This window comes from Amblyraja radiata, chromosome 14, assembly GCF_010909765.2.
Source record: "Amblyraja radiata isolate CabotCenter1 chromosome 14, sAmbRad1.1.pri, whole genome shotgun sequence".
NCBI lineage: Eukaryota > Metazoa > Chordata > Chondrichthyes > Rajiformes > Rajidae > Amblyraja > Amblyraja radiata.
This window is the reverse complement of record NC_045969.1, coordinates 13,739,904-13,754,704: the sequence shown is the minus strand read 5'-3', so window position 1 is coordinate 13,754,704 and position 14,801 is coordinate 13,739,904. Positions and strand designations below refer to the sequence as shown.

At 41.2% G+C, this 14,801-nt stretch overlaps 1 protein-coding gene across 1 annotated transcript in view; it reads left to right on the top strand.

Annotated features, from left to right (window-relative positions):
• Positions 1-8,780, top strand: part of LOC116980389 (interferon alpha/beta receptor 1a-like) — a 28,898-nt gene extending 20,118 nt beyond the window's left edge. Inside the window, exons 6-7 of the mRNA XM_033032560.1 lie at positions 385-542; positions 6,283-8,780. Coding sequence (XP_032888451.1) covers positions 385-542; positions 6,283-6,549 — 425 coding nt within the window. The 3' untranslated portion in view covers positions 6,550-8,780. The remainder of the gene's footprint in view (positions 1-384; positions 543-6,282) is intronic.
• The last annotated feature ends 6,021 nt before the right edge of the window (positions 8,781-14,801 follow it).

Genomic DNA, 14,801 nt, shown 5'->3' with positions numbered 1-14,801 from the left:
TGTACTCTTTACTGCTCTGTGTTCTATGGCCATCCCATTTGAAAGCTGACAGTATTGCAGCTAGCAAAAGGTTGGGATCCAGTAGCTCAAGCTGTTCTATATCAAAAGGATTGTGACTCAGTTTACTACGTTTAGGTCAAATTGTTAGTTGGATTATTCAGGAGAAACCTAATAGGAGATGTGAGGAATGACGTCTTTAAATCATTCTACATGCTGGTAGACTAATTGCTTTCTCCATATTGTAACGTTCCCATTTCCTTCTGGAGGAGATCGGTGTTGAAGAACAAACCATTCAATGGCATTATGCTGGGATATCATAAGGATATTTATTTTGTAATTACTGCTGTAAAATTATTTTCATAATTTTATTTTTATTTTCCCTAGGTGCTACTCCCGAGTGGCAGATTGCTATAGGCTTCTTTGTTTCACTGGTGATGTTTTTCATTGTACCAGTAGGATGCACCTTGTGTATACATTGCACGTACAGATGCATAATGTATACCTTGTTTCCCCCACACACCTTGCCAGAACATATACAAGAGGTATGTAATCTCTTTCATATCTGGACCACCTTTTTCAACCTGATTAAAAAGAAATATGAAAACTCTTAAGTCATTATGTAAAATGTTTTGAGACTTAATAGATTAATGTAAAGTATACTTCTTAATATACTTTGGCTTCCCAACTATTTCCATTTTACTTACCTTCTTTTTAAGTTTTGAGGCACGGTTGAGTTCTATCATGGTTGATATATAAAATTCCAGTGTGCCCATTAAGTTTTTCATACTTTTGGAAATTATTATTTAATAAATTAGTTGCTGATTCATGGAAAAATATAATTGTACATTTGTTAAAGAAATGAAAGATATAAAGCAATTTTCAGACACTTGATGAAACTATGCTCAGGTTAGTCAAGTTCCAAGTTTGGTCCTTTGATTGATATTTGGCAGTCACTCTCCCAGCCAATTTACAATGTGGTTTCCAAAGATAATGAAATATAGTCAAGAGACTGAAATCTACTTAATCTCATAATATTTCCCCTGTAACTTGTTTGTATCTAATAACGAAAAAGTGGAGAAAGAGGAAAGGTTAAAGTTATCAACAGAATCCAACATGTCTTGTGTCAAGATTGTTTTAATGGTAATACTCTCAACTTTGAATGAGAAGGTTGTAGGTTTTGGACCCGTACCAGAGGCTTGCCCATATCTGTCTGAAGAAGGGTTTCCTTCGCTCCATAGATGCTGCTGCACCCGCTGAGTTTCTCCAGCATTTTTGTTTACCTTCGATTTTCCAGCATCTGCTGTTCCTTCTTAAACGCTTGCCCATATCATCCTGGTTAAACATATTTTCCTGTTTTTCACTGAGGAATTAATACAGTTTAACAAAACATTACTGCCTCAGATGGACATACAACCCTGATGTTCCACTCACTGAAGAGCTGGGTTGCCTGTTGTACTGGTCAAAGGATATTCCCTAGTCAATATGTTAAATGAGATTATCACTATGTACTTCATTGATTTTTCCAAAACCCAAAAGCAAAATACACACATGCTGGGAATTGAACAAGCGTATTATTTTCTTTTGTGCAAGCTCATAGAGATAGAAACATAGAAACATAGAAATTAGGTGCAGGAGTAGGCCATTCGGCCCTTCGAGCCTGCACCGCCATTCAATATGATCATGGCTGATCATCCAACTCAGTATCCCGTACCTGCCTTCTCTCCATACCCTCTGATCCCCTTAGCCACAAGGGCCACATCTAACTCCCTCTTAAATATAGCCAATGAACTGGCCTCGACTACCCTCTGTGGCAGGGAGTTCCAGAGATTCACCACTCTCTGTGTGAAAAAAGTTCTTCTCATCTCGGTTTTAAAGGATTTCCCCCTTATCCTTAAGGTGTGACCCCTTGTCCTGGACTTCCCCAACATCGGGAGCAATCTTCCTGCATCTAGCCTGTCCAACCCCTTAAGAACTTTGTAAGTTTCTATAAGATCCCCTCTCAATCTCCTAAATTCTAGAGAGTATAAACCAAGTCTATCCAGTCTTTCTTCATAAGACAGTCCTGACATCCCAGGAATCAGTCTGGTGAACCTTCTCTGCACTCTCTCTATGGCAATAATGTCCTTCCTCAGATTTGGAGACCAAAACTGTACGCAATACTCCAGGTGTGGTCTCACCAAGACCCTGTACAACTGCAGTAGAACCTCCCTGCTCCTATACTCAAATCCTTTTGCTATGAAAGCTAACATTCCATTCGCTTTCTTCACTGCCTGCTGCACCTGCATGCCCACTTTCAATGACTGGTGTACCATGACACCCAGGTCTCGCTGCATCTCCCCTTTTCCTAGTCGGCCACCATTTAGATAATAGTCTGCTTTCCTGTTTTTTCCACCAAAATGGATAACCTCACATTTATCCACATTATACTGCATCTGCCAAACATTTGCCCACTCACCCAGCCTATCCAAGTCACCTTGCAGTCTCCTAGCATCCTCCTCACAGCTAACACTGCCCCCCAGCTTAGTGTCATCCGCAAACTTGGAGATATTGCCTTCAATTCCCTCATCCAGATCATTAATATATATTGTAAATAGCTGGGGTCCCAGCACTGAGCCTTGCGGTACCCCACTAGTCACTGCCTGCCATTGTGAAAAGGACCCGTTTACTCCTACTCTTTGCTTCCTGTTTGCCAGCCAGTTCTCTATCCACATCAATACTGAACCCCCAATGCCGTGTGCTTTAAGTTTGTAAACTAATCTCTTATGTGGGACCTTGTCGAAAGCCTTCTGGAAGTCCAGATACACCACATCCACTGGTTCTCCCCTATCCACGCTACTAGTTACATCCTCGAAAAATTCTATAAGATTCGTCAGACATGATTTACCTTTTGTAAATCCATGCTGACTTTGTCCAATGATTTCACCACTTTCCAAATGTGCTGCTATCCCATCTTTAATAACTGACTCTAGCAGTTTCCCCACTACCGATGTTAGACTAACTGGTCTGTAATTCCCCGTTTTCTCTCTCCCTCCCTTCTTAAAAAGTGGGGTTACGTTTGCTACCCGCCAATCCTCAGGAACTACTCCAGAATCTAAAGAGTTTTGAAAGATTATTACTAATGCATCCACTATTTCTGGAGCTACTTCCTTAAGTACTCTGGGATGCAGCCCATCTGGCCCTGGGGATTTATCGGCCTTTAATCCATTTAATTTACCCAACACCACTTCCCAGCTAACCTGGATTTCACTCAATTCCTCCAACTCCTTTGACCCGCGGTCCCCTGCTATTTCCGGCAGATTATTTATGTCTTCCTTAGTGAAGACGGAACCAAAGTAGTTATTCAATTGATCCGCCATATCCTTGTTCCCCATGATCAACTCACCTGTTTCTGACTGCAAGGGACCTACATTTGTTTTAACTAATCTTTTTCTTTTCACATATCTATAAAAACTTTTGCAGTCAATTTTTATGTTCCCTGCCAGTTTTCTTTCATAATCTATTTTTCCTTTCCTAATTAAGCCCTTTGTCCTCCTCTGCTGGTCTCTGAATTTCTCCCAGTCCTCCGGTATGCTGCTTTTTCTGGCTAATTTGTACGCATCATCCTTCGCTTTGATACTATCCCTGATTTCCCTTGTTATCCACGGATGCACTACCTTCCCTGATTTATTCTTTTGCCAAACTGGGATGAACAATTTTTGTAGTTCATCCATGCAGTCTTTAAATGTCTTCCATTGCATATCCACCGTCAACCCTTTTAGAATTAATTGCCAGTCAATCTTGGCCAATTCACGTCTCATACCCTCAAAGTTACCTTTCTTTAAGTTCAGAACCATTGTTTCTGAATTAACAATGTCACTCTCCATCCTAATGAAGAACTCAACCGTATTATGGTCACTCTTGCCCAAGGGGGCACGTACAACAAGACTGCTAACTAACCCTTCCTCATTACTCAATACCCAGTCTAAAATAGTCTGCTCTCTCGTTGGTTCCTCTACATGTTGATTTAGATAACTATCCCGCATACATTCCAAAAAATCCTCTTCCTCAGCACCCCAGCCAATTTGATTCACCCAATCTATATGTAGATTGAAGTCACCCATTATAACGGTTTTGCCTTTGTCGCACGCATTTCTAATTTCCTGTTTGATACCATCTCCAACTTCACTACTACTGTTAGGTGGCCTGTACACAACACCCACCAGTGTTTTCTGCCCCTTAGTGTTTCGCAGCTCTACCCATACCGATTCCACATCCTGCAAACTAATGTCCTTCCTTTCCATTGCGTTAATCTCCTCTCTAATCAGCAACGCTACCCCACCTCCTTTTCCTTTCTCTCTATCCCTCCTGAATATTGAATATCCCTGGATGTTCAGCTCCCAGCCTTGGTCACCCTGGAGCCATGTCTCCGTGATCCCAACTATATCATAGACATTAATAGCTATCTGCACATTCAACTCATCCACCTTATTACGAATGCTCCTTGCATTGAGACACAAAGCCTTCAGGCTTGTTTTTACAACACTCTTACCCCTTATACAATTTTGTTGAAAAGTGGCCCTTTTTGATTTTTGCCCTGGATTTTCCGGCCTGCCACTTTTACTTTTCACCTTGCTACCTATTGCTTCTACCCTCATTTTACACCCCTCTGTCTCTACGCTCACACATTTAAGAAACCCTTTCCCTTTAACTCCATCCTCCACTAGCCCATTCGACACCCCACCCCCCTTATTCAGTTTAAAACCACCCGTGTAGCAGTGGCAAACCTGCCTGCCAGAATGCTGGTCCCACACCTGTTAAGATGCAATCCGTCCCTTTTGTACAGTTCCCCCTTACCCCAAAACAGATCCCAGTGATCTAAGAATCTAAATCCCTGCCCCGTGCACCAGTTCCTCAGCAACACGTTCAGGTCCCGTATCTCCCTGTTCCTGCTCTCGCCAGCACGAGGAACTGGAAGCAAACCGGAGATAACAACCCTGGAGGTCCTGCTTTTCAGCATTTTTCCGAGCTCTCTAAAGTCACGCTGCAGAATATTCATCCCCTTCTTTCCGACTTCGTTTGTGCCGACATGCACTACCACTTCCGGATGTTCACCTTCGCCCTTGAGGATTTTCTGCACTCTGTCCGTGACATCCTGGATCCTGGCACCAGGAAGGCAGCACACCATCCTCGCATCCCGTCTGTTGCCGCAGAAACCCCTGTCCGTACCTCTCACAATGGAGTCTCCCACTACAATGGCGTTGCCTGCCTTAAGCCTTTTTGGTTTTGGCTCAACAGCCCTATTCGCATCACAAGCCAGTCCGCCACCCAGTGTAAACACCTCTTCTGTCCCGACAGCTTCTAAGTGGGTGAACCTATTCACAAGAGGTACAACACCCGGGGAAGTTGGCATTCCATGCTTCCCTCCCGTTCTCACTGTCTCCCACCTTCTCTCTTCCAGTACCTTAGGTGTAACAATCGTACTGTAGGACTTGTCGAGGAACGACTCCGTTTCTCGGACGAACCGGAGGTCATCCACTTGCTTCTCCAGTTCCCCAACACGGCCCTTCAGGAGCTCTACCTGGATGCACTTCTCGCATTTGTAGCAGCCAGAGGCACTAGATCTCTTTAAAACACTGACAGTTATAAATGTTCTACTGTTTTTAAAGTATTGTCGCATAATTTGCAATTGTGGTCAACCACTATGGGCAACTGGCTGCATGTTCAGGACTCCCAGAGTTACAGAGAGGTTTGCAGGGAAATATTAGCAATTGCATTGGGATTCTTAATCTTTCCTTGCCAACTTCAGGCCCTCACGTTTTCTATTCTCTGTGCCCACAAAATCCTCCCTCTGTCAACATTCTGCCTACTCATTTCAGGTTCAAAGGTCTGTTTATTGTCAGGTGCATCAATTAAGGCACAGTGAAACTCGAATGACCATACAGCCATACTAAAAAAAAGCACCAAGACACACAACTACATAAAAGTTAACATAAACATCCACCATGACCTAGTATGTTCATGCAATTGCAGTCCCTTTGTGCTCATTCTACAAGTTATTTTCCCACCCAGCTTTGCATTGTCAGCAAATTTGGATAGCCTATGTTCTGACCTTTTAGTTAAGAAACTAAAGTGGATTGTCGGTATTTACTTAATTTGCACTTTTTATGCCAACAATGGCTTCAGTCTAAACCTGAAGAAACACTTTTGTTCCTACTATTTTGTCTTTGACTAATATTGTATCAGAGTAATGAGTTGTGCCCAATTCCATTTGTTAAATATTTCTTCATTGATTTATTCTTGCAGTGCTTCAGTGAGCCGTCCCAAAGTGCTCCCTTGCATGTGCTGACATCGGTTGAAGATTCAGAGGAGTGCTGTGATCCACTCATAGTTGTCACCAAAACCAAGAGCGTAAGCTCCTGTTCGAGTTCCTTTATATCTACAGTCGAGAATGAAATGCATGATCAAAGTGGTCAAACCAGCGCAGATTCTGGGCAATTTTCAAATGCAGGAAGTTCCAGGATTGAAGAATTTGGAGAAAGGACATTAACAGACCTTGATCTACAGACATAGATTTGGGATTTAGAAACTAAAACTTTTCTTTTGAGTCCTATATCTGATTTTTATTTCAGATAGTATTTTCTCATCTGGCATGTATCACTGGTTGGGTTTTACATGCATGTCTGAGGTAAGTGTGCCATTGAGCTTATTTAATTTCAGATGTTTTTAATTTTTAATGCTAATTTGTTATAGACCCTTATATCTTCGACTGCTCAGTTATGTGAACTGAAATTGCCAGTCGTGATGAAATCGCATTTAGCCGGACAGAATCCCTATTTAAACAGCAAACCTTTTTCATGGTTGAAATATAGGGATGTCGAGAAAAGTGCTTTCTTTTAAATAATGTTTGTGTTTTTCTAAAATTTCCGGCAGCTACCACAAAGCTACCTACACTCTTATTGACAACATCGGTATTGTAATAAGATAATCGGAGTATGCCATAACAGTACAATAATGGCATGTCTTCAGTGTTAATGCAATTAAGATTTTTAAATGTGCATTGTTATCAATTGAAGTAATAATTGTGCCTTTGTAAGGATCTGGAATACATTGGCTGCTTGTAGGGGTGCTGGAAGGAAAATGTTTTGATGGCAGAAATAAATTACAGAACCCTGGTCATCTGGACTTACTGGATAACTCTGCTAAATAATTGATAGAGGGTCGTGGGCCATGTATCCTCCCTATATTATATTCTGTGGCTTCCTTGGCTGTTCTCTTATGCCCAGTGTGACGATGAATCGTAGATACTGACAGGGTTCGATGGTTTAATGATCAGGCCAGATTAGCAGTGAAATATTTTAAAGGGTTTCAGATGAGGAAGAATAAATATTGTAATATTCCTGCTCAATTTTTAAATTCTTGGAAATCTTTTGAAAGCAGTGAGGATAGCAAGGATAAAAGGCAAAACTAGGCCAAGCTCCAACTATGGAAAATAATTGCATCTCCCACCAATCAATCACTCATTCATTCATCCTAGAGTATATAAAGCAATTAATAATACAGGTAGGGGGAAGTACATAATCCTTAATATTCTAATAATCTCATCCACCCTAGTTATTTGATACAAATACATAGATAGATGCTCCTGAACACATCATCAGTGATGTAACCTGGTGTCATTGGGTGTTTCGGGTCTTTCAACATCAGACACCCTCACCCAGGCGACCCAGCTGAGAACTAGAAAATAATAAAGACGAGGAAAAAATTAAATTAAAAAATTCCAGTTCTGGGGTTACCCTGGATAGCTTTCTTGATTATTCATCAAGTTTATTAATTCATGTGTCACACAACAGTTTGTCCATGGATCCACCCTGATGCCCAAATACTTCTTAAACATGATAGGATTAATGAAATTACACCCGCTACCATTTGAAATCTACTTCTTGCCAGAATTAAAAATGACACAAAATGTTGGAATAACTCAGCAGGTCAGACAGACTGGAAACGTCATCCATCCATGTTCTCCAGGGATGCTGCCTGGCCTACTGAGTCCCTACAACACTTTGTGACTTTTTTGTAAACCAGCACTCACCTGCTGTGTTACTCCAGCATTATGTGTCCACCTTCGATGTTACCAGCATCTGCAGTTCTTTAACAAAAGCCAATACTGCACAATAAACCTTGTCCGTCCTAAATAAAAACCATACCCATTTCACTTGGAAAAGGAAACAGTGCATAAAAAATTTGAAAAAGTCAACTGAATTGAGTTAATAGGTATTACAGTCACAGGTGCATGTTCAAAATAATGAGCTTCCTTTCATAGCACTCACAACAATGCAATCAGTAGAATTTCCATGTGCATTTGAAGCGGCAAATTGCTAACTTTCTCATCGTATAATTATAAATATTTGACATTCATGTCATTTAATGCGTCTTTTCTTATGACGGAATTATAATTATGTTTTCTATTATCCAGTAGTACTAGGCTCCATGTGTCTTCATTGAAGGGCTTTATCTTCAGCATCTCTGGCCATTTAATACCATGACTCCTGTTGTTGAATATTGAATATTCACCAGCTATTAAACAACACAATGCAAAAATAATGAATATTGCTTTGAATTTCTGCCTTGTATTGAATTTTTCTTTGGTTTGTTAAATTTCTGTTTTGTACTAAATTTGTAAAAATATTTTATATTTTGTACTAAAGAGAGCAAAAAACAAAAAAATATTGAAACCTGAGTAAGAAATTATAATGAAGAAACGTAGTCCATTTGAAAATTAAATATTATTATTTGTTATTTCATTAAGTTGTTTCATTTATTGAACCAAGTCATCTGCATGGACCACACTCTTTAATTGTACAAATGTTAATGATGCTATATGCTTAATGGCCGATTAGTAACTACTGCACGTAACAGCGTAATAACTTTTGTTGCGTGAATTACATCTCCGTGGTTGTGTACGCCTTCTTGCACTACTCCAATTTTCCAGTAGGTGGAACTAATGAACACAGTTGAAATGAGAAAACACACAAAGCTATTCCAACAAACTTATGAAATATTTATATTTGCTCTGATTTTTTTTTTTAATCGCAATGATCTACCAAATTCTGATGTGTTTCAGATCAGTTTCTGTCATGATCTGACCGATGAAAGCTCAGGATTATTCAGCAAAACCATATCATATTTTTTTACTGCAGAAATTATTTCAACATTAATATTTCCAAATGCTTCGAACTCAAGACTTGGTGTAACCAAGGTATCTATTTTTCTGTGGAAATGCAGGTCGGACAGGTCACGGGGGCTTGCAGAAGGAAATAGACAATTAATGTCCCTAAGCTCACAGCCCGTTTTAAAACAATGTAATAGCCTCCTGTTCCTTGTGCCATGGTGGGATATGAAGCTTGTTCAATCTTCAGTCATTATGGCTGTCAGTTTGGCTCCAAAAGAAAGTAGGCACAGAGTGCTGGAGTAGCTCAGTAGGTCAGGCAGCATCTCAGAAGAACGTTCTCCTGAAATGTGCCTGATCGTTGAGCTGCTCCAAAATTCTGTGTCTACTTTTGTAAACTAGCACCTACAGTTCCTTGTTTCTTCCTGAACCTACCTGATCTTCCAGTTGCTGGACACTGCAATTCTCCTTCCCATTCCCCACAGACCTTTCTGTCCAAGGTCTCCCCCATTGTCAGGGTGGGGCTAAACGTAAATTGGAGGAACAGCATCTCATATTTTGCTTGGGTAGCTTACAGCCCAGTGGTATGAATATTGATTTATCTCACTTCAGGTAGCCCTGGAATTCCCTCTCTCTCTATCCCTCCCCGACCCAAGTCGCACTAGCTTCACATTTTCACCCTACAAACAGCTAATAATGGCCTGTTCCTTTATCATCGTTACTTTATTGCATATCTTTCATTCATTGTTCTTTATCTCTCCACATCACCGTCTTTATCTCTCGTTTCTCTTATTCCTAACCAGTCTGAAGAGGGTCTCGACCCAAAATGTCACTCATTCCTTCTCTCCAGAGATGCTGCCTGTCCCACTGTTACTCCAGCTTTTTGTGTCTATCTTCAGTTTAAACCAGCATCTGCAGTTCCTTCTTACATAAAGCATTTGTGTAAGCTGACCTTGTCAGTAATGATGGATGGCAGAGCCAAAATTACGCAAGCAGCAAGAGAGACAACAAAGGGCAGAAGGGAAGGGAAGAAACTGCTAAAGGGATGGGTAGAAAGCCAGAGAGATTAATTAACAAAATAAATAGTACATGTGAAAACGTAGATGGTAAAATAACAAACACAAAATTAGAGGCATCGCAAATGACATCAGCAGCAAAAATACAAATCTCTGCTGTCAAATTGCAGACTGATTGCTTGTTTTGTGTAACATCTCAGGTTAGTTCACCAACAGTTCTCTGAAGCACTGTCACCAACATATGTTCCTTTTTCTTATTCAAATGTATCCTGTTTTCCACCCTATCACACCTATCCCTTCAGTTTCTTCCTCCCTCCCCCCCTCAGCCATGTTTGTCATTGCTTATGATGTTATAGATTTCTCTTCTCTACGTGCTGCAAATGATGGTTCTTTCAAGTTTAGTTTTAGTTTGGTTTAGAGATGCAGCATGTAAATAGGCTCTTCGGCCCACTGAGTCCACGGCGACCATCGATCTCCCATTCTCCTCTCCCTATACTGTAGGAGCAATTTACAGTGCCCAATTACCCTCCAAATCTGCATGTCTTTGGGATGTGGGAGGAAACCGGAGCACCTTGAGGAAACCCATGTGGTCACAGGGAGATGCAATCTCCACACAGACAGCACCTTCATGCTCAAGAGAAGTTCCCTCGTACTCAATGGTCTCAGTTTGGTCGAGGAGTATTTTTTAGCATGCTGAAAATTGTCCGCGAGTGAAAATTGGTCGGCATGGAAAAAATATTTTTTTTACTGGTAGGTTTAGTCGAAGTAGGTTGTAGTAGGTCGGCATGTTATTCGTAGGTAATCGAAGGTAATCAAAGGTAGTCGAAGGTAATCGAAGGTAGTCGTAGATAGTGTTGGTATAGTCGAAGGTAGTCGTAGATAGTGTTAGTATAGTCGAAGGTGGTCGTCTTCACTCTCCAATATTCGGTGTCCAATTTTCCCGAAGCTAGTCGAAGCTAGTCTTCAACATATTAAAAGGAGGTTCTCTACATAGTCGAAGGAGGTCGTAGGAGGTGTTCTACAAGACAAGATACAACAAGACCATGACACTTTTTTAAACTCTTCTAAACTTGCAAATTAGGTCCCCGCAGTGGGACAGGCCCTTTACGGGAAAACGTTAATTACATATTGATGCTGTTCAACAGATGTTCCACATTGCTACAGTTTTGTCTGTTATCGTTAATGCTTGATTTCCCCCTCCCATGGACACTGTCCTGATACCCTGTTGATACATCTGGTACAACATTGTAGTGATGGCAGAAAGTAGAATGAGTTCATTTTGCCATCAGCTGTTCTGATTTTTGTCTACGTGTTTCCCTTTCTGAAAGTAGTTGAACAGGATCCTCTGGTTCCACAAGCATCTCATCTGCAGAGTTCAGGCTGACTCAACTCTATAGTGTGAAGTCATACTGAGTTGGAGCACAATGCAATCTTTTCCACTTGTCCTTCCATCTTAATCCTTTTACCATTTAGCTTTCACAGATGTCAAAACCTACAGGGAAATATAAGCAAAGGTGAGAAACATTGAAGAGCAAACCTTGACCAGATTTCAAGGATGAGGCTACTTTGTTTTACCAGCCACTATGCTGGTAAAACAAAGCCACCAAGCATGCTGAGAGTTATTGAGTCAGGGGCCACAGCAGCTGCACATGCTGGAATCTGGAACACTAAACAAACTACTGGGAGAACTCAGTGGGTCAAACAGTGTTTGTGGAGGCAAAGGAATGGTTGATTTTGATGGTATCAGCCAAGAACATTCAATCGCTGATTGGGCAAGGCCGTTTGCAGATAAAGGGAAGTGTGATGAGGGGGCTGTCTTTAAATGTGAGATAGTGAGAGTTCAGGGCCAGCATGTTCCTGCCAGAGTGAAGGGCAAGGTTGGAAGTAGGAAGAAGGGTCCACCCGAAATAGTACCCATCCATGTTCTCCTGAGATGCTGCCTGACCCGTTGAGTTACTCCAACACTTTGTGTCCTTTCCTGGATGTAGGAAACCCTAGGTAAAGAGAAATATTGAGACTGGTCAATGGTTCAAAGGTTTTTATTGCCACATGTACAGTGAAATTATTTTCTTGCAAACATTCCAGCCATATCCAAGCACACTCCCTGATTAGCAAGTATACAGAAATAGTTAATTTGATCCTGCAAGAGGCACCTTATTTTGGTGCCATTTTCAAAGTGCAGTCCACGCACTAGTTGTTATGAGCATTGCCAATGCCAGGCTGCTGCAGGCTGACAAGCGAACCCACGTCCTTTTCTTTGCCCATCCACTTTTGTTTCCCTGGAGGCGCCTCCCACAGCCAACCTAATCAAGGACCGTAAACACCCTGCCCCTTCCCTCTTCTCTCCTCACCTGTCAGGCGGAAGAAACAAGACGGAAAGCATGTATCACCAGATTAAGGAACTATTTCTGCCCTGCTGTTATCAGACTACTGAACGGTCCTCCCATAAACTAAGGTTGAAGTCCAAATCTCCCTACCTATCTCATTGTGGCCCTTGGACTTAAAAAAAAAATCTGCACTACTTCTCTCCAACTATAACACTATAATGGTGCAACATTATATTCTGCACTTTTGAATTTTTCTCTTTACACTACCTGGTGTACTTGTGTATGTCTCGATTGTACTTATAAAGAGTATAATTTGATGGAATTGCATTGAAGCAAGGTTTTTCCACTGTATCTCGATACATATGACAATATTATACCAATACCTATAATGCTGTGCCTCTATTAAAGAAAGGCTGCAAGAAAAATGCTTGGGAACTACTGACCAGTGAGCTCTACATCATTGGTGGGTAAATTATTGGAGTGGATTCTGAAGGATAGGATCCTCATGCATTTGGAAATGCAAGAACTGATTAGTGATCGTCAGAAGATAGACACGAAGAGCTAGAGTAACTCAGCGGAACAGGCAGCATCTCTGGAGAGAAGGAATGGGTGACGTTTCGGGTCGAGACCCTTCTTCAGCGTGGCTGTGCGTGGGAAATTATGCCTCAGCAATTTGATAGAGGTTTTTTGAAGAGATGACCAAGAAGATTGATGGCAGTGCTGTCGACATTGTCCACATGGACTTCAGCATGGCATTTGACATGGTATTGCATAGTAGGAGTGATTTGGAAGGTTCCATCACATGATCCAAGGCACAATAGCCTTGGAGGTTAGCTTGAAGGTAGGAATTGGAGTTATCTTTCAGATTGGTAACCAGTAACAAGTGGTGTACCACGGGAATGGTGCTGAGTCCAGTTTTGTTCGTGAATGCAACAAGTTTATGTGTGCTTGTCAGCAATGATCTCTTCCCACAAGTAAATTCAGTGGAACAGTATAGAAGTTCCAAAGAATCATGGCACACTGGGCTTTTATTATTTGGAAAATTACTTAAGCAATTTTATTCCCGGAATTCCCGGAATTCGTAGTTTTGATGGGACACACTTGGGCACAAGTTTCCAGCAAATTTTAGCTCAGTGTACTAATACAAAGAAACATTTAGTGGGGAAACTACAAAATTGTTTTAGGAATTTTAAGTTCTCGACTGTATTCCCCGAATCTTAAAAATAGAAGGTCAAATACTGGATTGTGTATTGAATTAAAACATAATTATTTTTGCAACCTTATTACTGCTACCTATTCAAAATATGATGAATCTTTATTGGAACTAATACAGATAAGCATAATGATTGACCCAGACCTGATGGGCTGAAAGGCCTATTTCTACGTGTAGGAAGGAACCGAAGATAAACATAAAAAGCTGGAGTAACTCAAGAGGGACAGGCAACATCTCTGGAGAGAAGGAATGGGTGATGTTTCGGGTCGAGACCCTTCTTCAGAAGAAGGAATGGGTGACGTTTCAGGTCGAGACCCTTCTACTGAAACGTCACACATTCCTTCTCTCTAGAGATTCTGCCTGTCCTGCTGAGTTACTACAGTTTTTTGTGTCTATCGTAGGCCTATTCCTATGCCGTATAACTAGAACATAGACCAGTACAACACAAGACCAGGCCCTTTGGCCCACAATGACTAAGTCGAACATGATGCCAAGACCATCATTTATCTACCTGCACATAACCCATATCCTGAGCTATTAATCACGTCCCCTTTGCTTGCTGACCACCACTGGCTCCCTCAATGATCTATCATTATCTCATTGTGTAAGCCCCTCATGAACTTGAAGAATCCAGGATTATAACTGGTGAGATTGGAATTGCCTTGTTCTCCAGAGATGCTGCCTGATCCACTGAGTTACTGCAGCATTTTGTGTCCTTTTATGTAATAACCAGTATCTGCAGTTCTTTTAATTAATTTGATAGAATTTGCCCTCTCACTGAATTCTGCAGTTCTTTGCTTCTATATGATCAAAGACAGAATTAGCTGTTATTCAGACTAGCGTGGTCTAATTGGTTAAATAACAGGAAATAATATCAGTGAAGACTTGTTTTTTAGCTTGGAGATGTGAGTGGACTGTAAAAAGGATAATTTCAGACAGGCTAGAGGAATGGGAGGACAGATGCCAGATAGAGTGAGAGCCAAACTGCATTGGCTCAATACCGAGTTGCCTAACTGAGTTAGCAACCGAGTTGCCTAACTGAGGTGGTCCTTCATGCCTAAGCCTGGCCCATATTCCTGGAGACTTTTCTTATCCACGTC